Source organism: Rasamsonia byssochlamydoides, assembly GCF_041956645.1.
Source record: "Rasamsonia byssochlamydoides strain NRRL 3658 unplaced genomic scaffold VTN77scaffold_52, whole genome shotgun sequence".
Taxonomy (NCBI): Eukaryota; Fungi; Ascomycota; class Eurotiomycetes; order Eurotiales; family Trichocomaceae; genus Rasamsonia; species Rasamsonia byssochlamydoides.
This window is the reverse complement of record NW_027192435.1, coordinates 101,978-129,481: the sequence shown is the minus strand read 5'-3', so window position 1 is coordinate 129,481 and position 27,504 is coordinate 101,978. Positions and strand designations below refer to the sequence as shown.

The following is a 27,504-nucleotide window of genomic DNA, read 5'->3' as shown; positions in this document are numbered from 1 at the left end:
ATGCCGCTTCAGGGAAACCTGATTGAGCTCGCGGCCATATATATGTGCGAAGGAGAGCTGTACAAGTAGATACGCCAATTCATTTCGTGTATTTTGGTCTCATTGCTTGCTCATCTATCCTATCCTGGTTGTGTTTCTCTCGTGGCCTATTGCCTGATGTACTCCGTATTTAAAGGTTGAAAAGTTTCCAGAGTCGTAAGGTCTGGACATTGAAATATATGTATTGATCCCAAGGATATAGGTCCAAGGCGGGGCAGAATTACGGGAATCACAAGCCATGCTCTTCAGCGACTAAACTATTTATCCACATATTCTTGAGTCGCTATTAACTTATGTGCCTTCTCAGTCCTCGATAAGATCAAAGTGGATGGCACTGTGGCGATATGATTGATGGCGGGATGTCTCGATAATTTATGGGTTGCGGGGTGGGCCTCTTGTCACGACTCACCACCCCTCAGTTCCGGCATCAAATTCTTTTTCGCAAGCGACAACACTTCTCAACAGTGTCGACTGCACACACCAGAGATATGCTAGCTGCGTGACAACAGCTTGCCATCAACTTTCTCATACTGACTTCTGGATATGTGGCTCTAACAGTTCTGGTTTTTGCTGAAGCGACCTCGTGCGGCCGTCGGTTGGCAGAGGAGAAAGAGAAGGAAAAATGACAAAACCCGACCCCGTCGACTTTTACGAAGTCCTCAATCTCCCATTCACGGGGTCGTCCTCAATCCCTTCGAAACAACAAATCAAGATCGCCTACCACAAAGCGCTGCTGAAGTATCACCCGGACAAAGCGGGCCAATCTCCCGCAAAGCTATCCCTATCCGCCTGCGACGACGCACCCCGAACGCGTATATTCACGGTCGACGAGATCACGGATGCTTACAAGACGCTGTCCGATCCGGTCTTGCGCGCGGAATATGATCGTACACTACGCCTGCAGCGCCTTAGATCGGGCGAGAAACTGAAGGATGCGGATGTATTCCATACTGGGTTGGAAGTCGTCGATCTGGAAGATTTGAACTACGAGGAGGGACCGGAGCCAGGTGAAGACGGACGAGACGAGTCAGGAGAATCTGGCGCTTACTGGTATCGCGGCTGCAGGTGCGGGGACGAGAAAGGGTTTGTGGTCACAGAGGAGGAACTGGAAAGGGAGGCTCAGCATGGCGAAATCGTGATCGGATGCCGTGGATGCAGTCTGTGGATGAAGGTTCTCTTTGCTGTTGCGGAGGACGTAGAGGGTGATGATGTAAAGACCTGAGAGGGACGCACATCGTGTCGGAGCAGGACTTATGTCGAGCTTTACGGAGGGATCTGGTTTCCATTGTGCCTCCACACTGGCCCACGTAGCCCGCGCGATCAACGAAGTTGACAAGAGGATGCTAAGAGCTCAGTGAAAGGGAAACGGCGACGCCTCGAGTCCTTCAAACGAGAGCTGCTAGAGCATCACGACAGTTTTGATCATCTCCGGGCTGTCCTCAGGATGGGCACATGCAGGGACCCCGCAAGCTAGCATTGCTGAGGAGAGTTCCAAATGTTGCGGATCATTCACAACCGCGCGGTCGATCTCTGCCTCATGGAGGCAGTTCAATCAGTGTATCTTGATACACTTTCAGGTCGAGTTCCGTATGTGAGACGCTACTCTAAAGGAGCCCCTGATAAATTTTGAATAACAACTTTTTACTCCGGTTATAATTAGCGGAATCAACCGGAGGAAATGCCTCCTGGCGCGTCTCCTGGACAGAATTCTCCTGCTCTTTGAGTGCAGAAATTATGTAGCCAACTCAATTTAGCTGCTTCAATCGTCAGACGTAGAATGCTCGATGCAATATTTATTTTCCCTTCTATCTCTTATTCTCATTGCTACTACACTCTCATATAATAGTCTTGCCCCAGTGAATTTCCAGAGCTATGTTGTCACTGTGCAGCTCAGCTGGAGGTTGTTCATGTTCGTGTTCATATATTGCCATTTTTAGCGAAGCGCGCGCAACAAACTCCGTCTTCGCGGGGAACGGAACTTTCAACCTGTCAGTCAGTCCTGTCAACTCCTCAACTTACCAACCAGGTTCCTTGATCCCGCCCAAGATGTCGAATGTCGTCCACATATCATCCAAAGAGCAGTTTAGCTCTCTTCTATCGTCCTCGACGATAGTGGTTACAGACTGTGGGTTCCCCCACTTCATTCATTCCGCAAGTTGAAGGCTGGGTTGATTGATGATGGCATATTGTCTATCCCCGCCTTCGACCCCGCTTGAAAACATCTAGATTGATTTTAACGCGCTGACCTTGACACTTGTCTTTTTTCTACAGTTTACGCGGACTGGTGCGGACCATGTAAGGCGATCGCGCCTATGTACGAGCAGCTGGCGAACCAGCTGTCTCGTCCGAATCGGCTCACCTTTACCAAGGTCAATGTTGACCAGCAACAAGAGATCGCGAGAGCGTATGGTATTACAGCGTATGTGACGGAAGAAACCTCGGCTGCTACTTTTCTATCTACGAAAGACACGACTGACAGAAATGACGCGCAGCATGCCGACGTTCATGGTCTTTAAAAACGCTCGAGTCGTGTCGACCGTTCGCGGCGCGGATCCCAACAAGCTATCTGATGTAGTCCGGAAACTCGCCTCCGAGGCGAACGCTGTCGAGGGCGCTGGCTCAGGAGAAGGCTTTGGCGAGTCGAGCGGAGGAGCAGGCGGCTGGGTCGGCGCTGCTGTGCCCAAGAACTACAACGATGTTACAGACCAGGTGCAGATCAAGGACATCGACATTCTGAACCGCGACAGCGAGAAAGGCTCTGCGAAGGTGCTCTTCGACACGTCGAAACCGTCTGCTCTGGCTGGCGACAAGGGCAAGGCCAAGGCTGGCGAGGAACCCGACTGGGTCGAGAGCGACACGGACGAGCAGCTGATGCTCTACGTGCCGTTCCAGTCGACGCTGAAAATCCACTCGCTCCAGATCACGTCGCTACCGCCAAGCTCGGCGAGCGAGGGCGAGGACGAGGACGAACTCCCGATGCGGCCGAAGACGCTGCGTCTGTACACCAACCGGGCGCACATCCTGGGCTTCGAGGAGGCGGAGGACATCGACCCGGTGCAGACGGTGACGATCGAGCCGCAGGACTGGGACAGCAAGACGGGCACGGCCAAGGTGGAGCTGCGGTTTGTCAAGTTCCAGAAGGTCACCTCGCTGGTGCTCTTCTTTGTCGATGGGGAGGGAGAGCGCGAGAAGATCCGCGTCGACCGGGTGAGGATCTTCGGCGAGACGGGCGAGAAGAGGGAGATGGGGAAGTTGGAGAAGATTGGCGATGAGCCGGGGGAGTAGTAGGTAGACTTGTAGAACAAGCATCTTGCTCTGAATTAGATGGCGCAAAACAAGCACCATGTTCTTGTCTCGACAGTATAAAAATCAGATTTACTTCAGGCATGAGTCTTCAACCAGCAGATACCAGGTATTACTCTCTCATAACAAGCAGAGGGATATTCCCAAAAACCAAATTCCTAGAAAATCCTTTAAGAGAAATCATCTAAATGGCGTTTCACAGGAAAAGAAAATCTCCCAATTCAATTTAATTCAATTATTCCATTCATCTCACTAGCTAGCGTTATCTGTCAACATTCATATTTGATTGTATTTCATGATTGATGGTATGTCCGATCCCAAACCAAATGGCCATCCCTTTAGCAAGTAAGCAAAGAAGACCAATAAAGCAAGAACCGGTGTTAGCAATTATCCATCGCTCTATGACGCAACTGACACCTTGGAAACAACGGAAAATTGAAAATTCCCCAGGCAACACGGGTAATGTATATTCGTTGCGTCAGCCGCACGATGGAGAGAAAAAAAGAAAGAAAAAGAAGTAAAATTTTGTGCGGTGGTGGGTGAATTTATTTGTTGTGGTGAGGGCGGGACTAGGACTAGTTGGGTTTAGTCTTGGATTTTGGGCTTGGCGGGATCTGATGGGATCTCGGGGAAGGGGAAATTTTCTGTTTTTGGTTAGTGTCATTGTTTTTCCAGAACATGCATGCCTCAGGTCTACAGTATCTACCTAGAGGTGTCTAGGTGTCTAGATAGATACCTGGAGATTTTTCCGCTCTCTGTACGGAGTACAGAGTACGGTACATATTCATGAAAGCTGTCGCTGTTGCTATCCTGATGACTTGACGTCCCAGGTTGGGACGTATTTACGAATTCCCTCGACGGTAGGAAAAGGCTGAAGCTAATTTGGTGTTCTTCTCTTCTCTTTGACCTACCTCTTTGAGTATGTACTCTACATACTCTGTACTCCGTACATAACCTTAATCCTTGGCTTAACTTCTTCCCCCGCACTGTCTAGCGAGTGATGGGTTAGTGGGTATCTTTTTCTCTGCTGCGAGTCCGGGACCTGAAGTACGAGGCCATATCTACGATGTGTAGCAGGCAGGCAGGCAGGACTCGTACTGACTTGATTTGAGATTTTATGTAAAGCACCGATGACCATGACAATAACAATGAAGAATTGTCTCTGACAGTGCTAGAAAGTCTCCGTACATTCGTCCCCAGTCTCGAGTCTACTACTCTGAGTACGGAGTATATACTTCCGAGTCCGCCGCATACAGCGATGTTTTATAGATCGCCCGACGAATCGCTGAATTTTGGCATGGACATGGGCATGGACAGACACAGGACAGTGTTCAATGCCAGGACGGTATCTCATGAATGAATTGTAGGCACTTTTATCTTGTACGGAGTACGGAGTACTGCTGTATGTATGTGCATACTCCGTACATCTCCGTAGAATATGTCCTGAGTCATCACTGACCAGTGAAGGACATTTCGAACAGCGTCATTAATTGATTGGATTGCGAGATCTATGCAACTGACACACCGATCGAACTCAAGGCCGTGAGTCATTGTGATTTCAAGAGTCTTTGTTTTTGCCCTCTGTTTTGAAAATCATTATCATTATTCTGTTCCTCAAAGTTTAATAGATCAGTGCCGTTATATATAATCTTAACCTTTTTAGTTTACCTATCTATCGATGGCATTGGAGTATACGGAGTATACGGCGTAGTATGTACGGAGTACGACTACGCCGTACTCCGGACGGACTACGGAGCAGTTTTCCCGAGGATCGCTCTCGCCTCTCGCTTCTACGTACTCGTACTGTAGATCCTGACTGCCTATGGCCTAGCACACTGGCAGAATTGCGCCTCGTCACCGGGGAGGCGGATGGTGTCAATTGAAGTCGAGGACGATCATCCTTCTTCCATCGGTCTAGCACTCTGGAGTCTGGAGTCTGTAAGCCAGACCGCCCGACGATCATGATAATTAATATTCCGTAGAGGCAGGCCTCGATCTGACTGGACTTTCCTGGCCTGAAGGCTAAGGCTTGCCGGTCTGTTCCTGTACCCGGATCCTCCGGCAAGAATAATTATGACTGGCTAGTCGAGATACCTAGGTATGTGCCTAGATGATCTAGATAGGTTAGTAACTTAGGTAATAGGATCGATTTTCCCTTTTCAAGGAAAGGTCCTTCCAGATAATAATTAGCCGGCGTCGTCCATGATGCAGATCATCCAGAACCGAAAGCACGTGCTCGCTGATTAACAGGTACAGCTGCCCTCGAGGCTCTCATAACGGTTTCACCGTTTCACGGCGCACATGCCCGCGATTATTGGAAAGAAGGACTCTAGACATAGCTAATAATAATATGCGGGATTTGTACGAGTAGCTGCACAGACATTGCCATCTTGATGTTCGTATTATTAGCACCTAGTGGATAACTATTGAGTGCTGTGCGGCAAAATAGTTGTCCGGAAGGTTATATTATTGGAGCTCCAAACTCTAACTATACGAAGGATCCGTCCGTACCTGCATCATGCAATGCGGACGGAGAAGCTTATCACTGGTGGCATGACTTCAACGGTAGCGAAGTCAGCTATCCATGGGCATTGGCTGTCGATAGTTCCAGGCTTCCAAGCCGCTAGTCGCCTAACCCGAAGCAGGGCGGTGATCAGCCATCGAGTGTGGGGAATCGTCACCGCCGATGGCCGGGATGAGATAGCCCCTAGAGTCAATTCGGCAGTCTCAATTTTTGGAAGCATCGAATTTGCGGGGAACGACCCAAGAATCCTGAAGCTTTCGCAAGCAATGATTGAGTTGTCGCCATTCTATGCGCAATAATAACGCGGATTGTCCTTTGGTCCCGAGCATCTTGCGCCGTACGGAGTACAGAGTACTTGCGATGATAGATTAGGTAGGTACCTTACCTACTCTAATCGCATGGAAAAGGTCACCGCTCAGCATAATCATCGTACGATTCGACAGTCCACCGCATCGGGGTCTGTAGCGGTCTGGAAGCGGCCTCAGACGCTTAATAAGAATATTAATGTGCTTACGTTGGTTTCACCGGTGCCGCGTGGGTCAAGCAACTTTCCCGATCGGGTAAGCCTGTCGCCAAACCGACACGGTGGCCTCTTTGGCGCTTCCAACCTTCCACACGTGCGACAATCGTGGCCTTCAGTTGATTCCGACCGTTTCCAGCGTGCAGCGCCTCGAAAGTTCTATGGAGATTCGCCGACCTGAGGCGACAACCAAATACACGCGCGGCAATTTCTATTGCGCGCCCAGCTGTAAAGAAACCTGCACGTGTCCTGACTCCAGGACTGAGCGTATGTGCAGCATTGGGAAATATGGTCCATTCCTTCTGCACGGTCCACTCGAACTGCCGATGCTGCAGTCCGAGTGGACTGTGCGGAATCTCCGTCAATAGTATTCCTCCAACCTGAGGCTTTTTCGAAGGCACGAACTCTCTTCGAGGTGTTTATTTCGGAAGGTCGCGGGGAGATAACAGTGCTGAATTCTGAGAAAAAGGCTATCTGGCATCTCATCTCTCTCTAGGTAGGAGACTAGAACTATCGTGGAAATCAGTCCGCGACCATATTCGCTAGTCGAAGACTCCAAACGTTGCGGACGACGACGGTCCTCAGCAGGCGGTGCCATGATTCATGAATCGGGTAGGTGCTAAGCCTGTTTGGTCGACCCGCGCTTTCCAGGGACGCGGTCCGGAAACTTTCATCTCACACCATCGCGTGATCGGTACCTTAGTCGAGCTTCAACCTTACAAGCGCTTTCTGCTCGTCTAAGTTAGACGCCCTTTAGGATCTCCCTTCCTCTTTTGGAAGCTTTTGACTTTCTGGCTGTTTCAGATTCTGTCTCCGGCACTCTGGGAATCGGCTTCTGACGTGACTCCAATTTCCCGAGCGGCTATCCTATCTGCGCTACGGAGAATTGAGCTCTGGAGATACAGTTCAATAATTTGTGTGGAAGTGCGACATGATTGCCCAGAGATACCCAGAATCTGATAGTGGAGAAGTGGCAGGTCCTTTGGTGTTAATATTCTTGGTCAGATCCTTGCTTCAGAGTTTGTTGACATCTGACCGCTTTTTCCACTGGTAAAGCCGCCGTGGTTTCGTGCCGTTTCTCTCTGCATCCTTGGTCGCATATCAAGAATCCTTACTGTGTTATTGTTCTGACTCGAATACTCCGTATGCGATATGAATTATGGATATTGCGGCACTTGGACATTCCAGAAAACCCCCGGTTGCGCTGCTTGCGCAGACTGTGGCGTATCTAGCGTCACCAAAGTCGCAGCTTTCTCCAGTTTTCAATATCTCGCTAGGGTTTCTACGGTGCACTATCTGTTAGTCCACAGGTACGAAACGAGATGTCTCCAGAACCGATTTTTTTGGACCTGTCGGCATTTCTCCGCCTGTACCAACCGAACAAGCGACCAGTTAGATGTTGTGGCCGGTTAAAGGCCTAAGGTACTCCAGTCGCATTGCAGCCAACCGCAAAACTTATCGGAGCCATCTACTCCATACATGCTTCAGCTTAAGGACAGGAAGGCCTTCCGCGGCGCCGGCTCTCCTCGCTAGTGCGATTCCCAGTCCATCAATCTCCACTTATTTCATCCGCCAGCGAGGCAAATTCCGAAGCATCGGCCTTCTTAGTCAAGTCCATCGATACCATCAGAGGTTTAGTATGACAGGCTATGGTCTGAAGTCAAGATCCCAAGATCGTAATCGAAAAGCCGTTGAAGCTTGCGTTTGGGGACTGTGTTGTCAATCGTCTCTCGTGAGATTTGGACCCTCTATTTCCACCCTGGGCAAATTCAAAACAGGCTGGTTAGGATCACGCATCTTGCTCGATCAGGTACTTCCCGGAGCAAGGGTTTTTGATTTTTTTTTGTTGGAGCTGACGGCAGAATTTGTGCCTGCATTGTGCCTGCATTAGGGCAGTGGTCATGGATAACTGCTACATACAAATCTACGCAGTTGAACTTGGGGCTGGACTCCGATATGCATGACAGAGTGTTAGACTTGACTCCTCACTAACCACGCCGGAACGCGGAACTGGACATCCAGTTACGACTAAGAGTATGACTGTCGAGTCATTCATTCTTTTTTCCATTTTCCCATTTTCCCTTTTTTTATTTTTAAATATTTTTTTCTGACATGTGCGCCACTGTGCGAGGGCATTACTCGACCTGTTTCATGCGACAGACCAGGGAATCCTTGTCTATATGCACGGTACTTCGATGACGACGACTTGTCCTTATCATGTCAGGCTACGTACGGAACCATCCCTTGCAGAAAGTGGGAAAGTTCTGCCGCTGCTTTTGCGACTGTGTGTTCGAGAAAAGGAAGTTCTATCTTTAGGCATTTATTCGGACCAATCCCAGATACACGCAAGACATCGCCAACTGTCTTTCACGTACAACAACTGCTGACTGGCGGGCATCCAGTGAGCGGCTCGACCCGCGAAACCTTACTCCACAGTCCACACACACGAATGTGATGTGGGCGTGCAGGATGAGTATGATATGGATTTCTTGGGAGTTTGCTTATTCTGCCTCGACTGGTCAACATGATAGGCTTATGTGGTGACCTATCAACTCTTTATCGTCCAGATTGCGCTATCTTTCGCAATCGATAACAACAAAAAACTTCTTTTTTTTTCTTTTCTGACTCAGTGACTTGATTGCATCCTTGCATTTCAGTCTCCAAGAGTGGCGAAAGCTGCTCTAACTTCGAAACAGCAGTAAGGATGAGAGAAACCTGCATGTACGGAGTACTTTACTCCGTGTAAAGCATACCGACAGGAGGCGGTGAAGATAACTGGTCATTGCTCTACGAAGTCCTCGGCACAAGCGTGAATAATAATGTCAACGGCGACAGTCACCACTCACCACATCTTTTGCGGAGATACGGAGTAGATTTCTCCATCTGCAGACTTATTCAGTGTTCCTGCACTAGAGCGCCGATGATTCACATGCAGCCAACCGCAGTGGAATGCACTCCGTACTCCGAGTCCGTACATATGCCCTCTGTACACCATCGCTGCTACCGAGTCGCCGACTCTTCCGCCTATGTTTCTTTGTTTGACACCTCGACGGCATCAGCGGAATCTGAGCACCACTGGCCGTAATCGGATCGTTCCTGCGAGTCTCACCACTTCATGCATATTTAAAAACTATCAGCTTATGACAGCGCTCTGACATGCATATTGCCAGATTCTGGAGTAAAGGTGCGAAAAAAATTTTTTTTCTCTTTCGCATGCTTTGTCTGCCAAGGTAAGATAACTGAGAGATAACCTGGTTAGTGGTGTTTCACAAACATGGTTGCATCTCTCAACCAAATAATCATAGCGCTCAGATAAGTTTCACGGTGTTTTTGCCCTGCATCAAGAAAAAAAAATGAAAGGTCAATAAAAAATTATTATTCTTCTTGGGGCGACAAGTTACAACTGATCTTGGGAGCAGAATGGTGGCACAGGCGTAGGATTCATTAGGATGGCATCGACAGCCATGGCCGTTCGGCGACTCCCTCTGGACGGGACGGGCAGGGTGGAACCGCCTAGCTAAGCCGCTAAGGGTCCGTCGGTCACACCTTGCGAGGGACCGGCCACTGCTCATTGGCACCGTGTCCGCGCGTTGTTGCATCCAAGATTACGAGATTGCGGTGTCGCCTGCGGTGTGCATCATCCTAGCATTCTCATTGCTCGTATCAGTCGACACCTGGACTGTGCCATCCCCCCCCTCCTCTCTCTCCCAAGGAATCAGGTGTAGCAGTGCTGGCGGCTACGGTCGGTGCTCTTGCGGATGGACGCCGAACACCCTCCATTCGTTTCTTGACTGGAGCAGAGGCTGCGTCAATGCGCACCTCGTCACCCTCCATCATCGATGCTGTGACGGCAGGTCCAAACTCCAACGCCTCTCCCAGCTGGGGGATGACGGACAGCGATGCCAGCGCCCGTTATCGTGGGAGGGTGGGTGGCAGGGTGCCTGCAGGGAAGCCTGTCGCCCTCAGTGAGCGAGGCTGTTTCATGGCAACGGTCTCTGCTAGTCCTAGACTAAGAGGGCGCCCTGTCTCTCTTGGGAAGTTGGAAATTTTGGGGGAGCTGCCGTGGCAATCCACGGCTAAAATCCCAGACGGACGGTTCCGTGACAGGACGGAGTCCAGTTGGTATCAATTAAGAGCGCTGTTCATGCGGCATGGAGTGACTGACCTGCCAGACTTCCCATGCGGCCATCTCCCGTTCTCCGCAATTTGCCAAAGCGAGGCCCAGGTCCGTTCGAGATTGGCGGCTGCAATCTCCCATCTGCGTCTCGTGCTAGCAGATCCACCCACTTGCGCTCTTTTGGGTTCCCCGGCCGAGGAGTGGGTGCAATGTGGGTGTCGATGCATCCGCTCAGGCACCGCCCTTCCTAACCAGCCGCTAGCGTTGCGCTGCCTTTACCCTGCCAATCCGGGCGTGCTTCGCCATCATGATGGATGCATTGGATTCACCAAGTCCCGGAGTGCATCAGCCAGCGAGGTCCACTTCCTGTGGCCCGCCGCTGGCTGATATGCGCATCGACATGACTGGGATGCGCGCTGCGCCATCCTCCCGAATCCCGCCCAGCACACCAGTGTTTAGTATGCCGAGTGGATGCGGAACTCGAGTGGGCTGCTCAGTCTCAGGTCGCTCGATACTGGGGACTTGGGATGCCTGCTAAAGTTGGCCCGACCTGGCAGATCACCGCGCTCTCTCTTTTATCCAGTGTCCACCCGGGCCGTCACTCATTTCCTCTATCATACCCGATTTTGGCCCAGTCTCTCGTTGTCCATGGCCGTCTTGCCCTTTTTCTAATGCCTCATTTTTCGTAATTTTTTATTCTTTTTTTCTATTTGCTTTTGCTCTTGTCCGGATCCTTATCGAAGCACGTCCCTTCTGTGGCTTGCCTCGACTAAGGTCCTGTCATTCCTTTGAAACCACCCCGGCATATTCATATACTACTCGTTTCTTTTTCTAGTCTTGCGGCATCTTGTCCATACAAGGTGGCTTCTGTCCTCGCCGTCGACATTGGAGAACCGCAAGCACCCTCCTTCAGACAGTTCTCCAGACATCAGGGCAGTCGTTCATTTGGCATTCGCTCTTTCGACGATAACGCTTGTTCATCTCCGGCGCTGTTTGCGGTGTCAGCATAATAATCATTATACTACCTACCTTGCCTACCTACTATACCGATAGCCTTTGACGGATACTCGAGAACCTCTACTACATCTAATCCCCCGAGTACCATACATAATAGTTTTTAATTACAGCAAGACGAGTCCTTCGGCACTTTACTATTACCTCAGTTGTTCAGAAGGCCTCTCCATTTCTGACTGTTCTCGAGTTCATCCGGTCTGAACCAGTGAGTCAACAACTTCATGGCCTATCGTTAGCACGACGGAGAGCTGATTCTCTCGAAACCAGGCGAGAACAACAGCACAATGGAGGCAGCTTACTCGATGCATCCCGCTATGCCCGGGCAGCCTGCATACTATTTCTACAACCCAGACGTAGAGTCTCAACAGCGACAGCAAGCACCGTTCGCGTCTCACCCGTCTGAGATGCCAGCCTACCATGCGCCCATGCCGGTTTTCCAACCGCAGCAGGCGCCACAGCAGCAGCCAATGTACACGTCCCATCCTCAGGTGAATGCTCACCCTCAGAACGCATTCCACCAGCAGATGAGCATGACCCCCATCGCTTCGCCCCAGCCAACGCATCTCAAGCCCACGATCATTGTCCAGCATGAGTCCCCCGCTCTGCTGCCTCTGGATACCAGATTCGTCAATGCCGACTTTTATGGCTTCCCCTCCACCCCGCCTCTTTCCTCCTCAGGGAGCACCATTAGCAGCCCACCATCGAGTTGTGGGATGCTGCAGACTCCCATCAATGGCTCTTTCTTCCCTGTAGAGAAGGTGGAGGGCGTTAAGGAAGGTTGTGAGAGTGAGGTGCACTCGGAGATTCTGGGCAACTCGGACTGGGCGCGATCAGACTCTCCTCCGATGACGCCAGGTAAGTTAGTTAATTGTCATTTTCTTTCTTTCCTTATTTCGAAGGATGACGTTGTACGGGAGGACAAAAACAGACAAAGCAAACAAACAACTAGTTGGCTTTGTTTGATGTTGGTGGATGTTGCCTGCAGATGCTAACAAATCGCCGTGCGTTCCGCAGTCTTTATCCACCCGCCTTCGGTTACCTCCAGCCAAGCTTCGGAACTCCTATCCGCTACCGCGTCTTGTCCCTCCCTTTCTCCATCCCCTTCCCCAGTGTCCACTTCCTTGATTTCGTCCCAGCAGCCTCTCAGTCTTCCTGCTGAACCGTCAAGCTCCGATTTCTGCGATCCCCGACAGCTGACCGTCGAGCCTGGCCTCTCCACTGATGCTCCTGCTGATTTCCCTCCCCTGCCAACGCTATGCTCTGGGGATGACGAGGAGCACAAGTTGGTTCTTGCCAGTTCGAACCTGACTCTTTCAGCTCCTGAGACCACACAGGCCCCGTTCACGGGCTGCACGGAGGCCACTTTGAGCACCCTGCCGACCTTTGACAGTTTTTCTGATCTCGACTCGGACGAAGAACTCGTGGGCGGTCTCGCCGATTTCGCTCCGTCTGCATCCAATACGTTCTACCTGGGAGACAAGCGGCAACGGATGGGCCCATATGCTCTGGATGAGGACGAGTTCCTGAGCGAGCAGAGTTTTGAGGATTTCGAAGACGAGGACGCGTTTGCGCATTCCGGTCTGCCTACTATTTCTCTTTCGGAGCTGCAGACGAGTGACGACAGCGCGCCCGGAGACATGAGGATCAAGAAGCGCGGAGCTTCTCGCAAGTCGATCCAGAAGAAGCCCTCGGTCTCGGACACTGATTCGGATGCTTATGGTTCCTTGGAGAACCAGCCCCCGGTGAACAGCCGCGGAAACAACACCCAAAACCAAGCCACAGCTCCTCAGGGCAACACTCACAGCGATGGAAAGACCGACTCCGCTGCTGCTGCCTCTGGCTCGTCAGATGGCTCAGCTCCCCCGCAAGTGCCTGTCAACCGTCGGGGCCGTAAGCAGTCGTTGACGGACGATCCCTCAAAGACGTTTGTATGCAGTCTTTGCTCTCGTCGCTTCCGTCGCCAGGAGCACCTGAAGCGCCATTACCGCTCCCTCCACACACAGGACAAGCCATTCGAATGCAGTGAATGTGGGAAGAGGTTCTCGCGCAGTGATAACCTCGCTCAGCATGCCCGAACCCACGGCGGTGGTTCTGTTGTGATGAGTGTGGTGGATACCAACGATGTTACCCCTTCGACTCAGTCATATGAGGAGACTGATGCAGGTGTTCTCGGTGCGGTGCTCTATGAGGCTGCCAATGCGGCTGCCACGCAGTCCACAACAAGCGAGTCTGGGTCCAGCGTCGCCTCCGACTCTCCAACCTCTGGAGACCGTCGGCCCTTCAAGAAGCGCAAGCGCGAGGAATCCGCCTAGGATTTTTAGACAATCTTCCGCTGAGCCTCTTCACCTTTCTGAGGCGATTATGATGAGATGTGACCAGGAGACATATTTAATTGCCTCACAAAAATATAGAGGCCTCTTTTAATACTTCTTCTGAACATAGCTTTTACTTCTTGGGTTGGGCTGGGTTTTCTATTGGCTTGTTTTCTTCCATTTGTCGGCGCTTGGGATCGGGCAATCTGGTGATCTGAGACATCTACCCCGACGCATATGCCTCGCAGCAACCGTTCGTTTTGACACTCGAATGAGTGTAGCAGCGTTGCATAGGTTATTCGCGGTATCTGCGAACAAGGAGTGGAGGGCTCATCTGATGGGATAGAGATCATGATGACTACCTTGAAGCGGACAAAATAGTGGTGTGGGATACGAACATAATACTTGCCCTCTGCATTGTTCATCGGCTCCGCTTTTCTTCGTGTACTCACATTGTTTTCTTCATTTACCTTCTCATTCATCCGTCTTTTTATGTGCTTACTGCATTTGTAATTACTTGTATGTACTTCACCCTATTTCTCCCCCTTGAATCCCCTTTGGTGCTGGTCACACAACTGTATTATTGTTTTCCTCTGTCATTTCCTCATACCCCTTTTAGCACATGTGTATCTTTTGTTTCCTACTGAAAAATTCCACTGCATCATCATCGTCCTAATCTGCACTATGAGGTTTCTTCGCACATTCTCACTTCCCTACATTAGTCCGGCGCTGATTCGGCTGAGAAACTAAACCACAAAGAAAAAAAAACTATAAAAAAAATATTTCCTTAGATACCTACGAATGAAGCATTTTATGACCACAATATTATAGTATTTTGTCCTAGAACGTCGCGTTTGCTGTCGTAATGCGCTTAGGTGGCCGTTCGACTTGGTGTGAGCGGATAATAGCGTGGGTGGAAAATTCAAACTGTAAAGTCCTTGAAGTTGCGGTTCGGCTTTCCGAGACCAAGTCTTAGCAAACCTACAAAACTTCCGTTGGTATAGTGAGAGTTATCTTTCCTATTGCATTCCACCAAGAGTGTTGTTTCGTATCTGCCTTTTTTTGGGTGGCAGGGGAGAATTTGAATTGTACTGAGGACAGAGACTTCCTTTCCCTCTTTCCGTCTACATTAACCACCGGATGTCTTGGGTCTACGTTGCAGTGCTTGGGGATTGGAATTGATAATTCATGAAGTATTTCATTGTCTTCAAGGCTTAATTATCATCAACTCATGCTTTGACGTCGACTGCTCACTGGGTGATTCTTTCTTAAAATTTCTGTCGCTGCCCCTCAACGGATAAGATAAGTGGTGGGGGTTGATGGGTGGCCCCATCATGTCTTCCAACACATCGTCAGGACTGAATGTCATTGCCCTGATATCGGGTGGGAAGGATTCTCTGTATTCGATTCTACACTGCATCAGAAATGGACATCGCGTGGTTGCTTTGGCGAATCTTCATCCTCCTTTGAGATCACCGCCGCCGGGAGTCGACCATGATGAGGGGCAACATGAGGATATGGACAGCTTTATGTACCAGACTGTTGGGCACAATGTCATTCCTCTCTACGAGACTGCACTAGGTATCCCACTGTACCGGGCGCCCATCACCGGAGGCGCGGTGGATACCTCGGGGGTGTACCGTAACGATGCTGAGGACCAGACGGCAGATTCAATAGCGGGTCATGATGAAGACGAGACCGAGTCTTTGATGCCTTTGCTCAGGCGTATCATGCGGGAGCACCCATCTGCGAACGCCGTCTCCGCTGGCGCCATTCTATCCACCTACCAGCGCACAAGGATTGAAAATGTTGCCTGCCGTTTGGGACTCATTCCGCTTGCGTGGTTGTGGATGTATCCCCATTTACCTCCGCCGGAAGAGCGGAGGGCGTCCGATTCGATCCCTTCGGATACTGGTCTCCTGGACGATATAGCCGCCTGCGGGTGCGAGTCGAGAATCATCAAGGTCGCATCGGGAGGGCTCGACGACAACTTTCTGTGGGGAGATGTCGCCTCCCAGGATGGCCAGACGAGGAAGCGGATCGCGAAGGCGATGAGAAGATTTGCCGCGGACGATCTGAGAGGAGCTGTTCTGGGGGAGGGAGGAGAGTATGAGACGCTGGCCCTTGACGGTCCCGACTTCCTCTGGAAGCAAAGAATAATCATTGAGGAACAAGACCGACAGGTCAGAAGGGGAGGCAGTGGCGTGAGTTATGTCGCCATCACAGGGGCAAAATGTGCGCCGAAAGTAGCGCACCAGGCCAGCATACGTCCAGAGTCCGTGAGAAGACCGTCTAGGCTGGATGCTCCTTTCGAGTGCGCTCTCGATGAGCTACGGTCGAGGTCAGGGGAATATCAGAAGGATTCCAGTGCTGATCTGCAACCGACAGCTATTACACAACATTCCCAGGCAGATATTGAAGTAACCCAATCGAATGATGGAAGCTTGTGGGCGATATCGAACCTTACAGCTCCTGAGGCTGGTCCTGGGGCGGGCGAACAAATGAACGGAATCTCCAGGAAGCTCGAGCAGATACTGGAGTCGTATGCAGGGAATGGCAGGCGAGCACCCGAGGATATCGTCTTTGCTACGGTGCTCCTTCGATCTATGAAAGATTTTGCATCCATCAACGGGATCTATGTCTCCTTGTTCAAGAAGCCAAACCCTCCAGCCCGAGTGACGGTGGCATGTGGAGACAGTCTACCGGATGGGGTGGAAGTTATGGCTTCCTTCGTCGTTGACCTGGGCCCGCGAGCTATGAGACAGGGTCTTCATGTCCAGTCGCGGTCATACTGGGCACCGGCGAATATAGGACCATACTCGCAAGCCATCACTGTCCCCTGCCGCCGAGATCTGGCAATCGAAACGGGTGGTGGACTGGTGTTTATTGCTGGACAGATTCCACTGGATCCAGCCTCTATGGAGGTTGCAGATGGGCTGTCTACAGACGAGGACACATGGTTCGAGAATTTCAGTTTACATGCGACATTGTCATTACAGCACCTCTGGAGAATAGGCGTGGCAATGAAGGTTGATTGGTGGCTCGGGGCTGTGGTCTTCTTGGCTAATGATCAGCAACCACCGCGAGTACAAGACAAAGTGAGAGTTGCATGGGATCTTTGGGAGAAGTTGAACAGTCAACCTGTCAATCAAAATGAAGATGAGGAGGAGGAGGAGGAGACACTGGATGCGTGGGACATCAAATACGGACGTCGTGAGGATCCCAGACATACTTCGTCACGAGAACACACCCTCCTGAACTTCGACGTCGTGAGGGAGACTCCACAGGTACCTCCTTTCTTTGCTGTCCAGGTCGATGCGCTACCTCGAGGAAGTGACATTGAATGGCAAGGTCTGGGCTCGCGTTGTGACTGTGTAACCATCACCGCAGAAGATACGACTAGTCAGAGCGACAAGGTCTGGTCTACAGTCGTCAACGATCAGACGACCTTTTACAGCATTGAGATCGGAATTGAGCATTCTGGTCCTTCCTTTGAGACTCATCTGCAACAGGTGATGAGCAGTCTGGGAGATGTGATCGAGACGGCCCAGTCGACGATCTATACAGTGTCTCCGCTTACCAAGGGCCTGTGGAAAGGCCAGATCGTTCCGTGTAAGGCTGTCTGGGGGCGTCAGGGTCAGAGATTAGCAGCAGGCATCACTGTACGGACAACTAGCAAATAATCGAAAAGCACATAGAAGATAGTAAGCGATTGGCTATGTTGCAGTTCCTCGTAGGTATTGTTTTGTTTTGATGTTTGTCTGCCTATAGAATTAGGATATGTCAGAGGACACTACAAACAATGAAAGTAACCTGTAATAATCAGTTGTCATTCAAGCTCGTCCTTCACCTCAGAGGATTTTATTTGAATAGAATCGTGAGACAGCAAGAGGGAATCGCTGCCTGTATGGGTCTAGGCACTGCTGGCGGCGCCACGAGCGAACGTTGGGGTGACGGAATCATACTAACGCGACAGCCTTCCGAACATGTGATTGACTGATGCTTGCAGAAAAAAAAGCCACCTTCCACTTCTCACCACCGCTGCCGGTTTTGTGTTGGGCTTTTTACCTTCTTTTTATACCAGGACTTGAGAGGCTGCCTTCAATTTTTTTAGTGGTTGGTCACCTGGACATCCTGTTGCTCTCTCTTGTGTGGATTCGATACCGTTGCCTTACTGTTCTTTCGCCTATCGACTCGAAGCTCTCCCAAGATATGGCGGCCTAGTGGAACGTCGCACACATATGGAGATGCTATGGCATTCACGCGAGATCAGGATGATGGGATAAATGAAACTGCGCCCTCGCCCTCGCCCTCGTCCTCGACTTCGTTGCATCACGAAACCCCCATCCCTGACCAGTGGCGGCCCTTCTCCCGATCCCCTCACCCTTACCATCGGAAGAGCTCCAGGTTGCTCGAGCAGCCTGGAGAGTTGCCATCGGCTGAAAATGGAAATACCTCCGGCCAAATGCCGATATGGATGATGACACCGCCGAGGACCTCCAGCGACAGTGGCACAGAAGCGGACGATGAGAGTACCGGGTTTCTGAGGGGCTTGCCTGCACCTCCGGTGCGGCCACGGAAGGGCCTACGAACTACGGCGGGCACTACTCCCCCTGACGATCCTGCGTTGTGGCTGGCGAATAATCTGCCCTGGTCATTGTTCGTCCGATCTCCGTCGCGCAGTTCGAGAGGGAGTTCGGGTGAGGAGTCATATCGGAATTCTTCTGCCTTGCGGCGGGAAGTGACGGTGCGGAAAAGACGCAATGAAGTGCTCCGCAGGCTGGTTGAAACGGCACTGCTGGTTTTCACTGGTGTGGTTGTCTTTCTTCGAGAAGATGTGCGCTTGTTGGCATTGTCCTGGCATAGAGGTACGATCTTAGATGTGGAAGCTGTGCACAACGGTGATTACAATCAACTGACTGAGGGTCCAGAACTCCTCGCCCATGTCTTTCTTGTTCTCGCACTCTACGCCCTCTATCCCGTTCGAATATCATTTTGGTCATCTTCGAAACGACGTCGCAGGCTACGAGTTCCCTCCTCATTCGCCATTCCACCTAGCTTTGACCCGGCTCCCTTGCTTTACCCCATTGTAATACCCGTTCTCGCCTCGTTATCTTTAAGCCAGCATCACCCGGCGCTGGTCTTGCCAAATATCATTCTTAGTCTCTCGTCTCTACCGCCGCAGGTCATTCCGCTCTACAGGTCTCTCCATGGCTTTAGCCTCTCCCAATGGGCGATTACCGTTATTCCGATCATCGTTTCAGAGCATCCGCCGTTCGAATCGTCAAGCTCCCCTAGACCTCTTTCTTTAAAGGGGCTGGATCCGGAGGTGTTGCTCCTAATGTATCCGTTACAGCAGGCATTGATACCCACTCTTGATTTTCTTCTGACGACGAGTCTTCTTCCCGCGGAGCTTCAGCTTTTGGGTACGGCATTGATCAATTTAGTCATCTTTTCCAATTCGCCTCAGGCAGAGATCCTGAAGGCACTGCTGTGGCTTGGCGGGCTTAGCGTTTTTGTCTTGTGTCGCTCTGTTCTTAGGTGGGAGGTTGCCCTAGCCAGGGTTCCCTCATGGAAGTTTCGGCGCTCTCCTAGCAGTTCGCATTCGTCGAGGAATATTTTGAATATTCTCGATCACAAAATCTGCCAAAAGATCAGTGGACTCGCCTCGAATAGTGAGGACCAGGGATCGGATAGTGATGCCTCGTCCGCTGCGGGTAGACAGCGCAAGGCAAGCCTGGGAAACTCGCATGCTCGAGAGACCGCGTTGGCGCTAGACTCCATCAAAATCGATGGTCTTTGGCCAAGCTCTTGGACCGGCACAAAACACTTTGTGTCGTCCCATAAAAGACGACACACGATTTCGACGTTTGCCGAAGTTGAAAAGGCGCGCTCCCATCGACCCCGGACTACTCCTGGTGGTCGACGAAAGCGGTCTGTGGCGCCCAGTCTCGCGCCGTTCTTTTCGATGACCGCTGCACAGGCGAGAATTCGAAAATGGCTGTACGCTTTATATATATATGCTGCGGTGCTTCTTATCATTCTGGGTCCCATCCGGAAGTATGTCGCAGAAAAGGCTCTTCATGGGAGCGAGCCATTCGGGTGGGCTCTGGGTTATCTCTTCGGAAATATATCGTTTTTCCGATTTTGGGTGCTCATGTTCAACCTGGAACATTGGATCCAGCTTCCGCCGCGCCGCAGCCTGGAGGAGCAGAACAGTGCCTGCCATTTGGGTTGGGTCGAGCATCTGCGTCACGATACCTTTGGAGAAGCCAACGCGCGTCTCGTGATCTGCGCATACTGCGTGCTGGTTCTGGTGGTAGGCATGGCTATTGTCTTTCGACTCAGCAAGGTGGTCGAAGTGGACACGCGACGCAAAGTCTTCCACGGCATGATGGTGCTGATGTTCCTTCCGATCACGTACATCGATCCTGCATTCTCTGCCTTGGCCCTCGCCTTGGTGCTGTCGGTATTCTTGCTCCTGGATCTCTTCCGCGCCTCGCAGTTGCCTCCCATCTCGAAGCCATTAACCTACTTCCTGGCTCCTTACACGGACGGCCGTGACCACCGGGGCCCGGTGATTGTTTCGCACATTTTCCTCTTGATCGGCTGCGCCATTCCTCTGTGGCTCTCTCTCGCGGATCTCCCACGCGCAGGAGCGCTGCCATGGCCCGGGTGGGAGGTCGTGTCTCGGGACGTCAGCATGGTCAGCGGTGTGATCTGCGTGGGCATGGGAGATGCCGCGGCGTCCTTGATCGGCCGGCGCTTCGGACGGCTCAAATGGTTCTGGGGCGGGGGAAAATCACTCGAAGGCAGCGTCGCGTTTGCGGTGGCTGTTTCTGTCGGACTGATCGTTGCACGAGCCTGGCTGACCATCGGCGGCTGGCAACGGCAGGAAGTCTCCGCCTGGTGGCTGGTGGCGGTGGTTCTGAAATCGGTGCTCGCTGCTGGGGTCGCTAGTCTGACTGAGGCCGTGTTGACGGGAGGCAACGACAATGTCATCGTCCCTGTCGTGCTGTGGCTGGTTGTGAGAGGTTTAGACATTTAGATTCCGACTATTATGTGGGGGGAAGTTGGAACTATTGTATATTTTCAGTTCAGCCTTGTATAATTTTTCGAGTCTGTGGGAGTACGATAGACTAAGGTGACACCCTCTTACTGTCTTGTATCTGTTTTTCTTTGGTGGTGCGTTCTACTGCATGCATGCAACATTTATTATAAGGGTGGCGTGGGCTGGCTGGCTTTTAGAGGATAACCATGTGATGTGCGTCTACGAGAATGACAGTGGGTGGGGAAGAGATCTCGAGAGGTTGCTTGCTTGCTACTTATTCTTATGATTGATGTTTTCTCGCGTTGATCATTGTTAACTTCGTGTCATTGCTGCTGAGCACTGCACTCTGTGCATACAGTACATGCAACTGTATTGGCTGATGATTATTTATGCTGGAGCTAAGTACGGAGTACGTAGGTATATAGGATAGGACATTATTGATAAATACAAGGAGTCAATGTCTTAGATGGAGCAGTGCAGACAGGAGACAACAGTGTACTATACAGAGTAGATAGATAGATCTAGTCTCATCAATATACTGTAACAATAACATGGACTACAATTTAGACCCCAGCACCACATTGAGGTGCGAGCTTATCGCTGGGGAGTGTATGTACTGTACATAGTATGTACATACATAGATTGTATTGTCTATAGATGAATAATGGCGCATGGAACCTTCATGACGGCGATCCTGTGGGGCCCCTCTGGATGTCCTTGGATGCCGTCGCTATCGATAGATAGGCAGAGTCCCATTCTTCATCACTAGCAACAGCCATCAATCAATCACTCTCCCAGTCGTATCACACTGTATGTATATGATGCTGTGCAACACTCAAGCTGACATGCAAGAAAAAACTATTCGACTCGCATTCATTACTCCTTATCCTACTGCCACTGGAGGGTCTCTCAGTCACCTAGTAGGTAGAGGTAGAGGGGAAATAATTTCCTGGATGCACGCCACATTGTAAGGCAGGCAAGTTCGTGTCCAGCACGGGTGCGTGCAGATGCAAACCTCGAGGCCAGCGACAGACATGAGCATGGGTACGGAGCAGGTACTTTCACAAGTATGTCCATATATAATATACGGTGCCTAAGACTTGCCTGACGGGTAAGAAGGGGATGAGTATGTACGGAGTAGTGGTTCGTGGATTTCTGCAAGTACGTACATACAGCAACAACGAATTCATTAATTATTTCCTGCAGAAACAAGCCAAGAAAGAGATTTGCATGCAGAATGCTTGGATGGCGAGAGAAGAGAGTTGATTGGTTCGATAACCAATGGATCATTGGTCCACTGCTGCTGATTGCCCGATTGGGGGATGGCGTCATGCTGGCGCGCAGGTCACGAGTGTGACCGAGGCAGATGAGTGGCGATCGATCAGGATGAGTGAGACAGATGACTTTCCCAGGCATCAATGGGCATGACAATAATAGTACTGGAGACAGACACTCTGTGTATCTATCTACGTAGATACCTAGGTACCAGTGAACTGTGATGGTGGCCTGTGTCACCCAGAGATGGCATAGTTGCCTATCAAGTGTGGTACTATCGTCAAGGTATACAGTAGCACTACGTTTGAGCAGGAGCAAGTACAGTATTACAGTAAAGTTTAACCTTTGCAGACGCATTCACAAGGTGCAAAAAGTAAGCCACTGTAATTAATTCACCGTCGTTGTTCTGAGAGATCTCAAGTGTTGTCACTGGTCGCTCGGGCGGGCCCTGATGTTTCAGGCTTGGATCACGCCTTTGTCGGTCACTCCTGCCATCGAACTCGACCAGTCCTTGCTTTCTGCCTGTTTCAGTCCTGTTTATCTGTACTGTATGGAGTACATGCTATCGCTATCGGAATCTCCAGGAGCAACGACAGTAATCACTCACTTATCAGCTGCTGCCTTAGTAAGGCAGCCTCCGCCCTCCTGACCGCCTTGTCCAGTGACGCGGTGAGGGCAGCCAGTCAGCGTCTAGACTGCCGCTGCTGTTCGACTCATCCATTATCGCTCATGGTCACGCCCCCCGTTGCCCTTGGGCCTACCTAAGTTGCTGGCTAACCTACCTGCCCTTCCAACCCTCGCAACTCTCCATCCTCATCACCTCATCCGTCCTGATTCTCTGCTGAGCTGTTGCTTCAGTCTGTGGTGAGTGCCCACCGCGTCTGTCTCTGCCTCTCCTCTCCTCTCATCGCCTCCACTCATCTTATCTCGTATCTATCAGATACATCCATCCGACCTCCCCTATCATCCAACCCTGGGAGCTCTCCCCTCTTCCGGCTCCCCCATTGCCCGTGTCTGAGTACGCTGCCACGACCTTGTCGAAAGCTACTGCCCCTGATTCTCCATCTTTCATCTGTATTGCCGCATTCCATTATATACTTGCTGCCTTGCTGGACGCCTCCCCTGCTTGCGGCCTACTATATCCGCACGAGCCGCCATCGCGCCATCACCTGCCATCCTTCCTAGCCGTACATCCCGCTACTTTTATTCCTTCCAGTCCTCATTGCTAATCTCCGTGATCTTTCATCCGTGTTCCTTCGCGGTAGCTCCGACGGTTCCATATCACTCCTCATGGGCAACATTTGCTCTCCGTCGCGCACCCCCCTGCAGTCGAGGTAGTTGTGACGGAGAGTGGTCGGCTTCAACGCAGGACCTCCACTAGTGGAATCTCTCGAGTAGCGTGGCCCTCCACACGACCAGTTTCAATCTCTCCGGCCACGGCCATGGCTGCTCCACGTCCTCCGTCATCGACCTCCAGGAGGTCCCGAGAGGGCACCGAGGTCCCGATAGGCCGCTACTTGAGGTTGGAAGAGATCGGACGAGGCAGTTTTGCGACCGTCTATCAGGGCGTACATTCCGTGAGTCATTACCTTGTCCCATGACCATTGCGCCTGGCAGGATCTTGGATTACGGCGATCCTCCCAGCTTATTGGATTTGGCAATGCGTGTAGCTTGGACATAATGAACCTCGCCTAAACTGACTGTACGTGGTATAATAGAAACATCGCTCCTACGTCGCCATCAAGTCGGTCAACCTATCAAAGCTCAATAAGAAACTCAAGGATAATCTGTCTTCGGAGATCGATATCCTCAAAGGCCTACACCACCCCCATATCGTCGCCCTCATCGATTGCCATGAATCCACCTCGCATATCCATCTGGTTATGGAATACTGCGCGCTGGGAGACCTGTCACTCTTCATCAAGAGGCGAGATACGCTGGGGAACCATCGCTACACCCGGGACATGATAGCCAAGTACCCCAATCCTCGAGTGGGTGCCCTCAATGAGGTTGTCGTCCGACACTTCCTCAAGCAACTGTCTAGTGCTCTCAAATTCCTCCGGGATCGGAATCTGATCCATCGGGATATCAAACCACAGAACCTTCTTCTGTGTCCTTCCCCAACTTCATACCGGAATGGCATTGCTCAAGTCGTCCCGTTTAAAGGAAGCGAGGACTCTTTCACCCCATTGGCAGGGCTGGATTCCCTGCCCATGCTCAAGATTGCAGACTTTGGTTTTGCTCGTTCCTTACCGTCGACATCATTGGCGGAAACACTGTGCGGGTCGCCGCTCTATATGGCTCCTGAGATTCTACGATATGAGAAATACGATGCTAAAGCGGATCTCTGGTCCGTGGGAACGGTCCTGTACGAGATGGTGGTCGGGAAACCGCCCTTTAGGGCGTCCAACCATGTCGAACTCCTCCGCAAGATCGAAAAAGGCGAAGACAAGATCCGGTTTCCCGAGGAGATCGAAGCGTCCGATGATATTAAGAAACTCATCCGGGGCCTCCTCAAGCGGAACCCCGTAGAGAGAATGACTTTCAAAGACTTCTTCGACAGCCCCGTCATCCGAGATGAAATTCCGGGGCTGGTCGGTGACGATCTTCCTTCGGCTCGTCGCCGTCCTTCGCCAGATATCGAGACTGCAGGTCTCAACCAGAGCCGTCCGGGTTCCCGGGAATCGAGGTTGCGGCCCGTACGTGATGGAGGAGCACTCGAAGAAGCCAAGGAGCCAGCGGTTCCGCAGCAGGCCGTTCCTGCCCGTCTCGAGTCAGGCACTCCACCGAAAGCAGACACCATGCGACGAATTGCGAGTGGCGACAAGCTAGCAACCAGGGGTGATGACCTACAACGGGCTGCTGTCACAGCCCGACAAGCTCCAGGACGGCAAGAATTGGCGGATCGCAGCCCTACGCCGACGGCGGCCGCAGAGCCCAAGAAAGGTCGTGTTCCCTCCACTCCGGGGGCCGACCAGGAAGAGCGGGCAAAGGAGGAGCGGGAACGGGCGGCTCAGGACGTCGCTTTCGAGCGCGACTATGTGGTCGTGGAGAAGCGTGCGGTCGAAGTCAACGCGTTTGCCGATGAGCTTGCCAACAGCCCGCGGATTAGGGCCGGCATCCCTAACCAGAGTGCATCCCGACAGGCGGGAGCTCTTACGCGGCGGGCTACGGTGCAGAATATGCAAACGGCAGCAGGCAACCCGACTTCATCTCCGAAAGCCATGCAGACGGCCAGCGGACGCACCCGAGCCGACTCCCATCAGCGCCAAGCTTCCTACGAACGTCGCTACGGCCAGAGCCCGTCCTCTGCCACTTCAGCAATTTCCAAGGCGTTGAATATGGCGAGTGGTCGGCTCTTCGGCGTCGGCTTCTCCCCTCCTCTCACTCTCGGCAAGGGTGGCCGTTCTCCGCCTATGACGTATAATCCGTACCCTGCCTATCCGACCGCCCAGCAGAGCCTCGTCCTCGTGGGCGATGGCGCAAAAGGCAATGCTGCTGTGGACGAAGATACCAAGACCGTCCAGATCATCGAGGAAACTGCAACTCGCAGCGACGTCGTCTATGGATTTGCGGAAGTTAAGTACAAGCAGCTCATTCCGCTCGCTCCGTCCGTGCAGACCGATACACCGGACAAGCCTTCTCTTGCCAGTGGGGACAGAGGTTTTGCGGAGACAGAGGACGGCGAGCTGACGCCCGATGCGATTGTCACACTGTCGGAAGAGGCTTTGGTGCTCTACGTCAAGGCTCTGGCCTTGCTTGCGAAATCGATGGACATTGCCGGCGCGTGGTGGGCGCGCAAGAACCGTGGCGAGGGTTTCGGCGATGGGAAGGAAGGCTTGTCTGCCACGAGTGCCTTGGTGGGCACTCGTATCAACAATGTCGTCCAATGGGTCCGCAGCCGATTTAACGAAGTGCTGGAGAAGGCTGAATTTGTTCGCTTGAAGCTGATTGAAGCTCAAAAGCGCCTTCCCCCCGACCACCCCAGTCATCCCAACAATCACCCCACCGATTCAGCCTCTGTGGGAGGACTAGCCACCTCTGCGGATGTGGTGGTCAGCTCTGGGGTCACGGCGGAAAAGCTCATGTACGACCGAGCGCTCGAAATGAGCCGGGCCGCTGCCATCAACGAGCTCACCGGGGAAGACCTTCCGGGCTGTGAGATTGCATACGTGACGGCCATCCGGATGCTCGAGGCTGTCTTGGAGAATGACGAATTGCCTCGGTCCGGAAAAGGTAGCGAGAAAGCCGATGCAGACAAGGTGGTCCTTGATGGAGTGCAAGTCGAGGATCGCAAGGTGGTCATGAAACGTAAGTATTCCGTGAATTCAATCCGTTTCTGCGGATTCAGGAGGAGGAACTAACGTTGCGTAGTTGTCTCGAGCATTCGCACTCGTCTGGCGTCTCTCCGGAAGAAAATTGCCCTGATGGCTAAGCGGGCATCAGCACCTCCTGGCACGTCCGCTGGAAAGATACCCCCATTGAATCATCGCCCTAGTTCTCCTGCTATCGCTCATCCGGTTGCTGGGGTCAGTCCGCCCCGGTAAATATCCTAGATTACCGATATCACGACGTTGTTGATGCATTGGATCCAACTCATCCAGAAATAATTCATTCGTGGGACTTTTAATGGCCGACATCGCATGACATCCCAGGAGCAGGCATCCTCGGCGTTGAATGCATAGTCTCGGAGTTCTAACCCAGTTCTCTCTCTCGGTACGCAGAAACGACAGCAAAGGTCACACTCCTTTTTCGATTCTGTCCTCTTTTGTATCAATCTGGACAGTCAATTCTTCGCACTTCTTTCCGAGAGGCTGTGGCATCTCCCTGTTCGCAGAAATGATAGTTTCGGAACGCTTAATCACCCTTTCCTAATGTTTCTTCTTGACCTTATGCTTTCACTTCTCTTTGGCGGGCTTTGGTCTTGTCCAATGCCTGATCATGTCCTGTGCGTTTCTTTTCTTTTCTTTTCGTCCGTTCATCTGATTCGATGCGTTATATCCGATGGAAAGACCAACCAAGGAACTATGATTTCGGCGGCGTTTCTGTTGGGATCGGTATTAATCGGGATTACCAGATTGGCACATTTACAGTTCTCGGTACGGTTGTGTTCTTCTTTTTTCGCATCACTTTCGGATGGATAACCACTGCAGGGCAAACGGAGTATGTTGGCTGGCGCTGCAGGGTATCGCACAGACGAGAGCATGCTATGGTCTCACCGATCTCGTGCGGAGTTTTCTGTGGATTCAGACAGTCTCATATTATTGTATATACCTTGTTTCTAGCACTGGGCTGTGACGGCGTTTATCCTGGTTGAAGAAACGCGATGCGTTCCACGGAATTGGTGGT

The 27,504-nt window shown here is 51.7% G+C and overlaps 8 protein-coding genes across 8 annotated transcripts; all 8 read left to right on the top strand.

Moving 5' to 3' along the window:
- Positions 1–661: 661 nt before the first annotated feature.
- On the top strand, positions 662–1,261 carry VTN77DRAFT_6795 (uncharacterized protein; the record flags this gene model as incomplete). Its single annotated transcript, XM_069423112.1, has 1 exon — positions 662–1,261. One exon carries the CDS (start codon positions 662–664, stop codon positions 1,259–1,261), a length of 600 nt encoding a protein of 199 aa, XP_069275936.1.
- An 824-nt stretch (positions 1,262–2,085) lies between these two features.
- Positions 2,086–3,324, top strand: VTN77DRAFT_6794 (uncharacterized protein; the record flags this gene model as incomplete). The annotated part of the gene is made up of 3 exons (XM_069423111.1): positions 2,086–2,164; positions 2,311–2,458; positions 2,532–3,324. 3 exons carry the CDS (start codon positions 2,086–2,088, stop codon positions 3,322–3,324), a joined length of 1,020 nt encoding a protein of 339 aa, XP_069275935.1.
- Positions 3,325–6,264: 2,940 nt separating this feature from the next.
- On the top strand, positions 6,265–6,754 carry VTN77DRAFT_6793 (uncharacterized protein; the record flags this gene model as incomplete). Its single annotated transcript, XM_069423110.1, has 2 exons — positions 6,265–6,426; positions 6,506–6,754. 2 exons carry the CDS (start codon positions 6,265–6,267, stop codon positions 6,752–6,754), a joined length of 411 nt encoding a protein of 136 aa, XP_069275934.1.
- A 3,443-nt stretch (positions 6,755–10,197) lies between these two features.
- VTN77DRAFT_6792 (uncharacterized protein) lies at positions 10,198–10,890 on the top strand (the record flags this gene model as incomplete). The annotated part of the gene is made up of 1 exon (XM_069423109.1): positions 10,198–10,890. One exon carries the CDS (start codon positions 10,198–10,200, stop codon positions 10,888–10,890), a length of 693 nt encoding a protein of 230 aa, XP_069275933.1.
- Positions 10,891–11,801: 911 nt separating this feature from the next.
- VTN77DRAFT_6791 (uncharacterized protein) lies at positions 11,802–13,829 on the top strand (the record flags this gene model as incomplete). The annotated part of the gene is made up of 2 exons (XM_069423108.1): positions 11,802–12,372; positions 12,532–13,829. The coding sequence occupies 2 exons, from the start codon at positions 11,802–11,804 to the stop codon at positions 13,827–13,829; spliced, it is 1,869 nt and encodes a 622-aa protein (XP_069275932.1).
- A 1,319-nt stretch (positions 13,830–15,148) lies between these two features.
- VTN77DRAFT_6790 (uncharacterized protein) lies at positions 15,149–17,512 on the top strand (the record flags this gene model as incomplete). The annotated part of the gene is made up of 1 exon (XM_069423107.1): positions 15,149–17,512. The coding sequence occupies one exon, from the start codon at positions 15,149–15,151 to the stop codon at positions 17,510–17,512; it is 2,364 nt and encodes a 787-aa protein (XP_069275931.1).
- A 569-nt stretch (positions 17,513–18,081) lies between these two features.
- VTN77DRAFT_6789 (uncharacterized protein) lies at positions 18,082–20,877 on the top strand (the record flags this gene model as incomplete). Its single annotated transcript, XM_069423105.1, has 2 exons — positions 18,082–18,697; positions 18,761–20,877. The coding sequence occupies 2 exons, from the start codon at positions 18,082–18,084 to the stop codon at positions 20,875–20,877; spliced, it is 2,733 nt and encodes a 910-aa protein (XP_069275930.1).
- Positions 20,878–23,597: 2,720 nt separating this feature from the next.
- VTN77DRAFT_6788 (uncharacterized protein) lies at positions 23,598–26,702 on the top strand (the record flags this gene model as incomplete). The annotated part of the gene is made up of 3 exons (XM_069423104.1): positions 23,598–23,732; positions 23,874–26,466; positions 26,530–26,702. 3 exons carry the CDS (start codon positions 23,598–23,600, stop codon positions 26,700–26,702), a joined length of 2,901 nt encoding a protein of 966 aa, XP_069275929.1.
- Between the last annotated feature and the right edge of the window lie 802 nt (positions 26,703–27,504).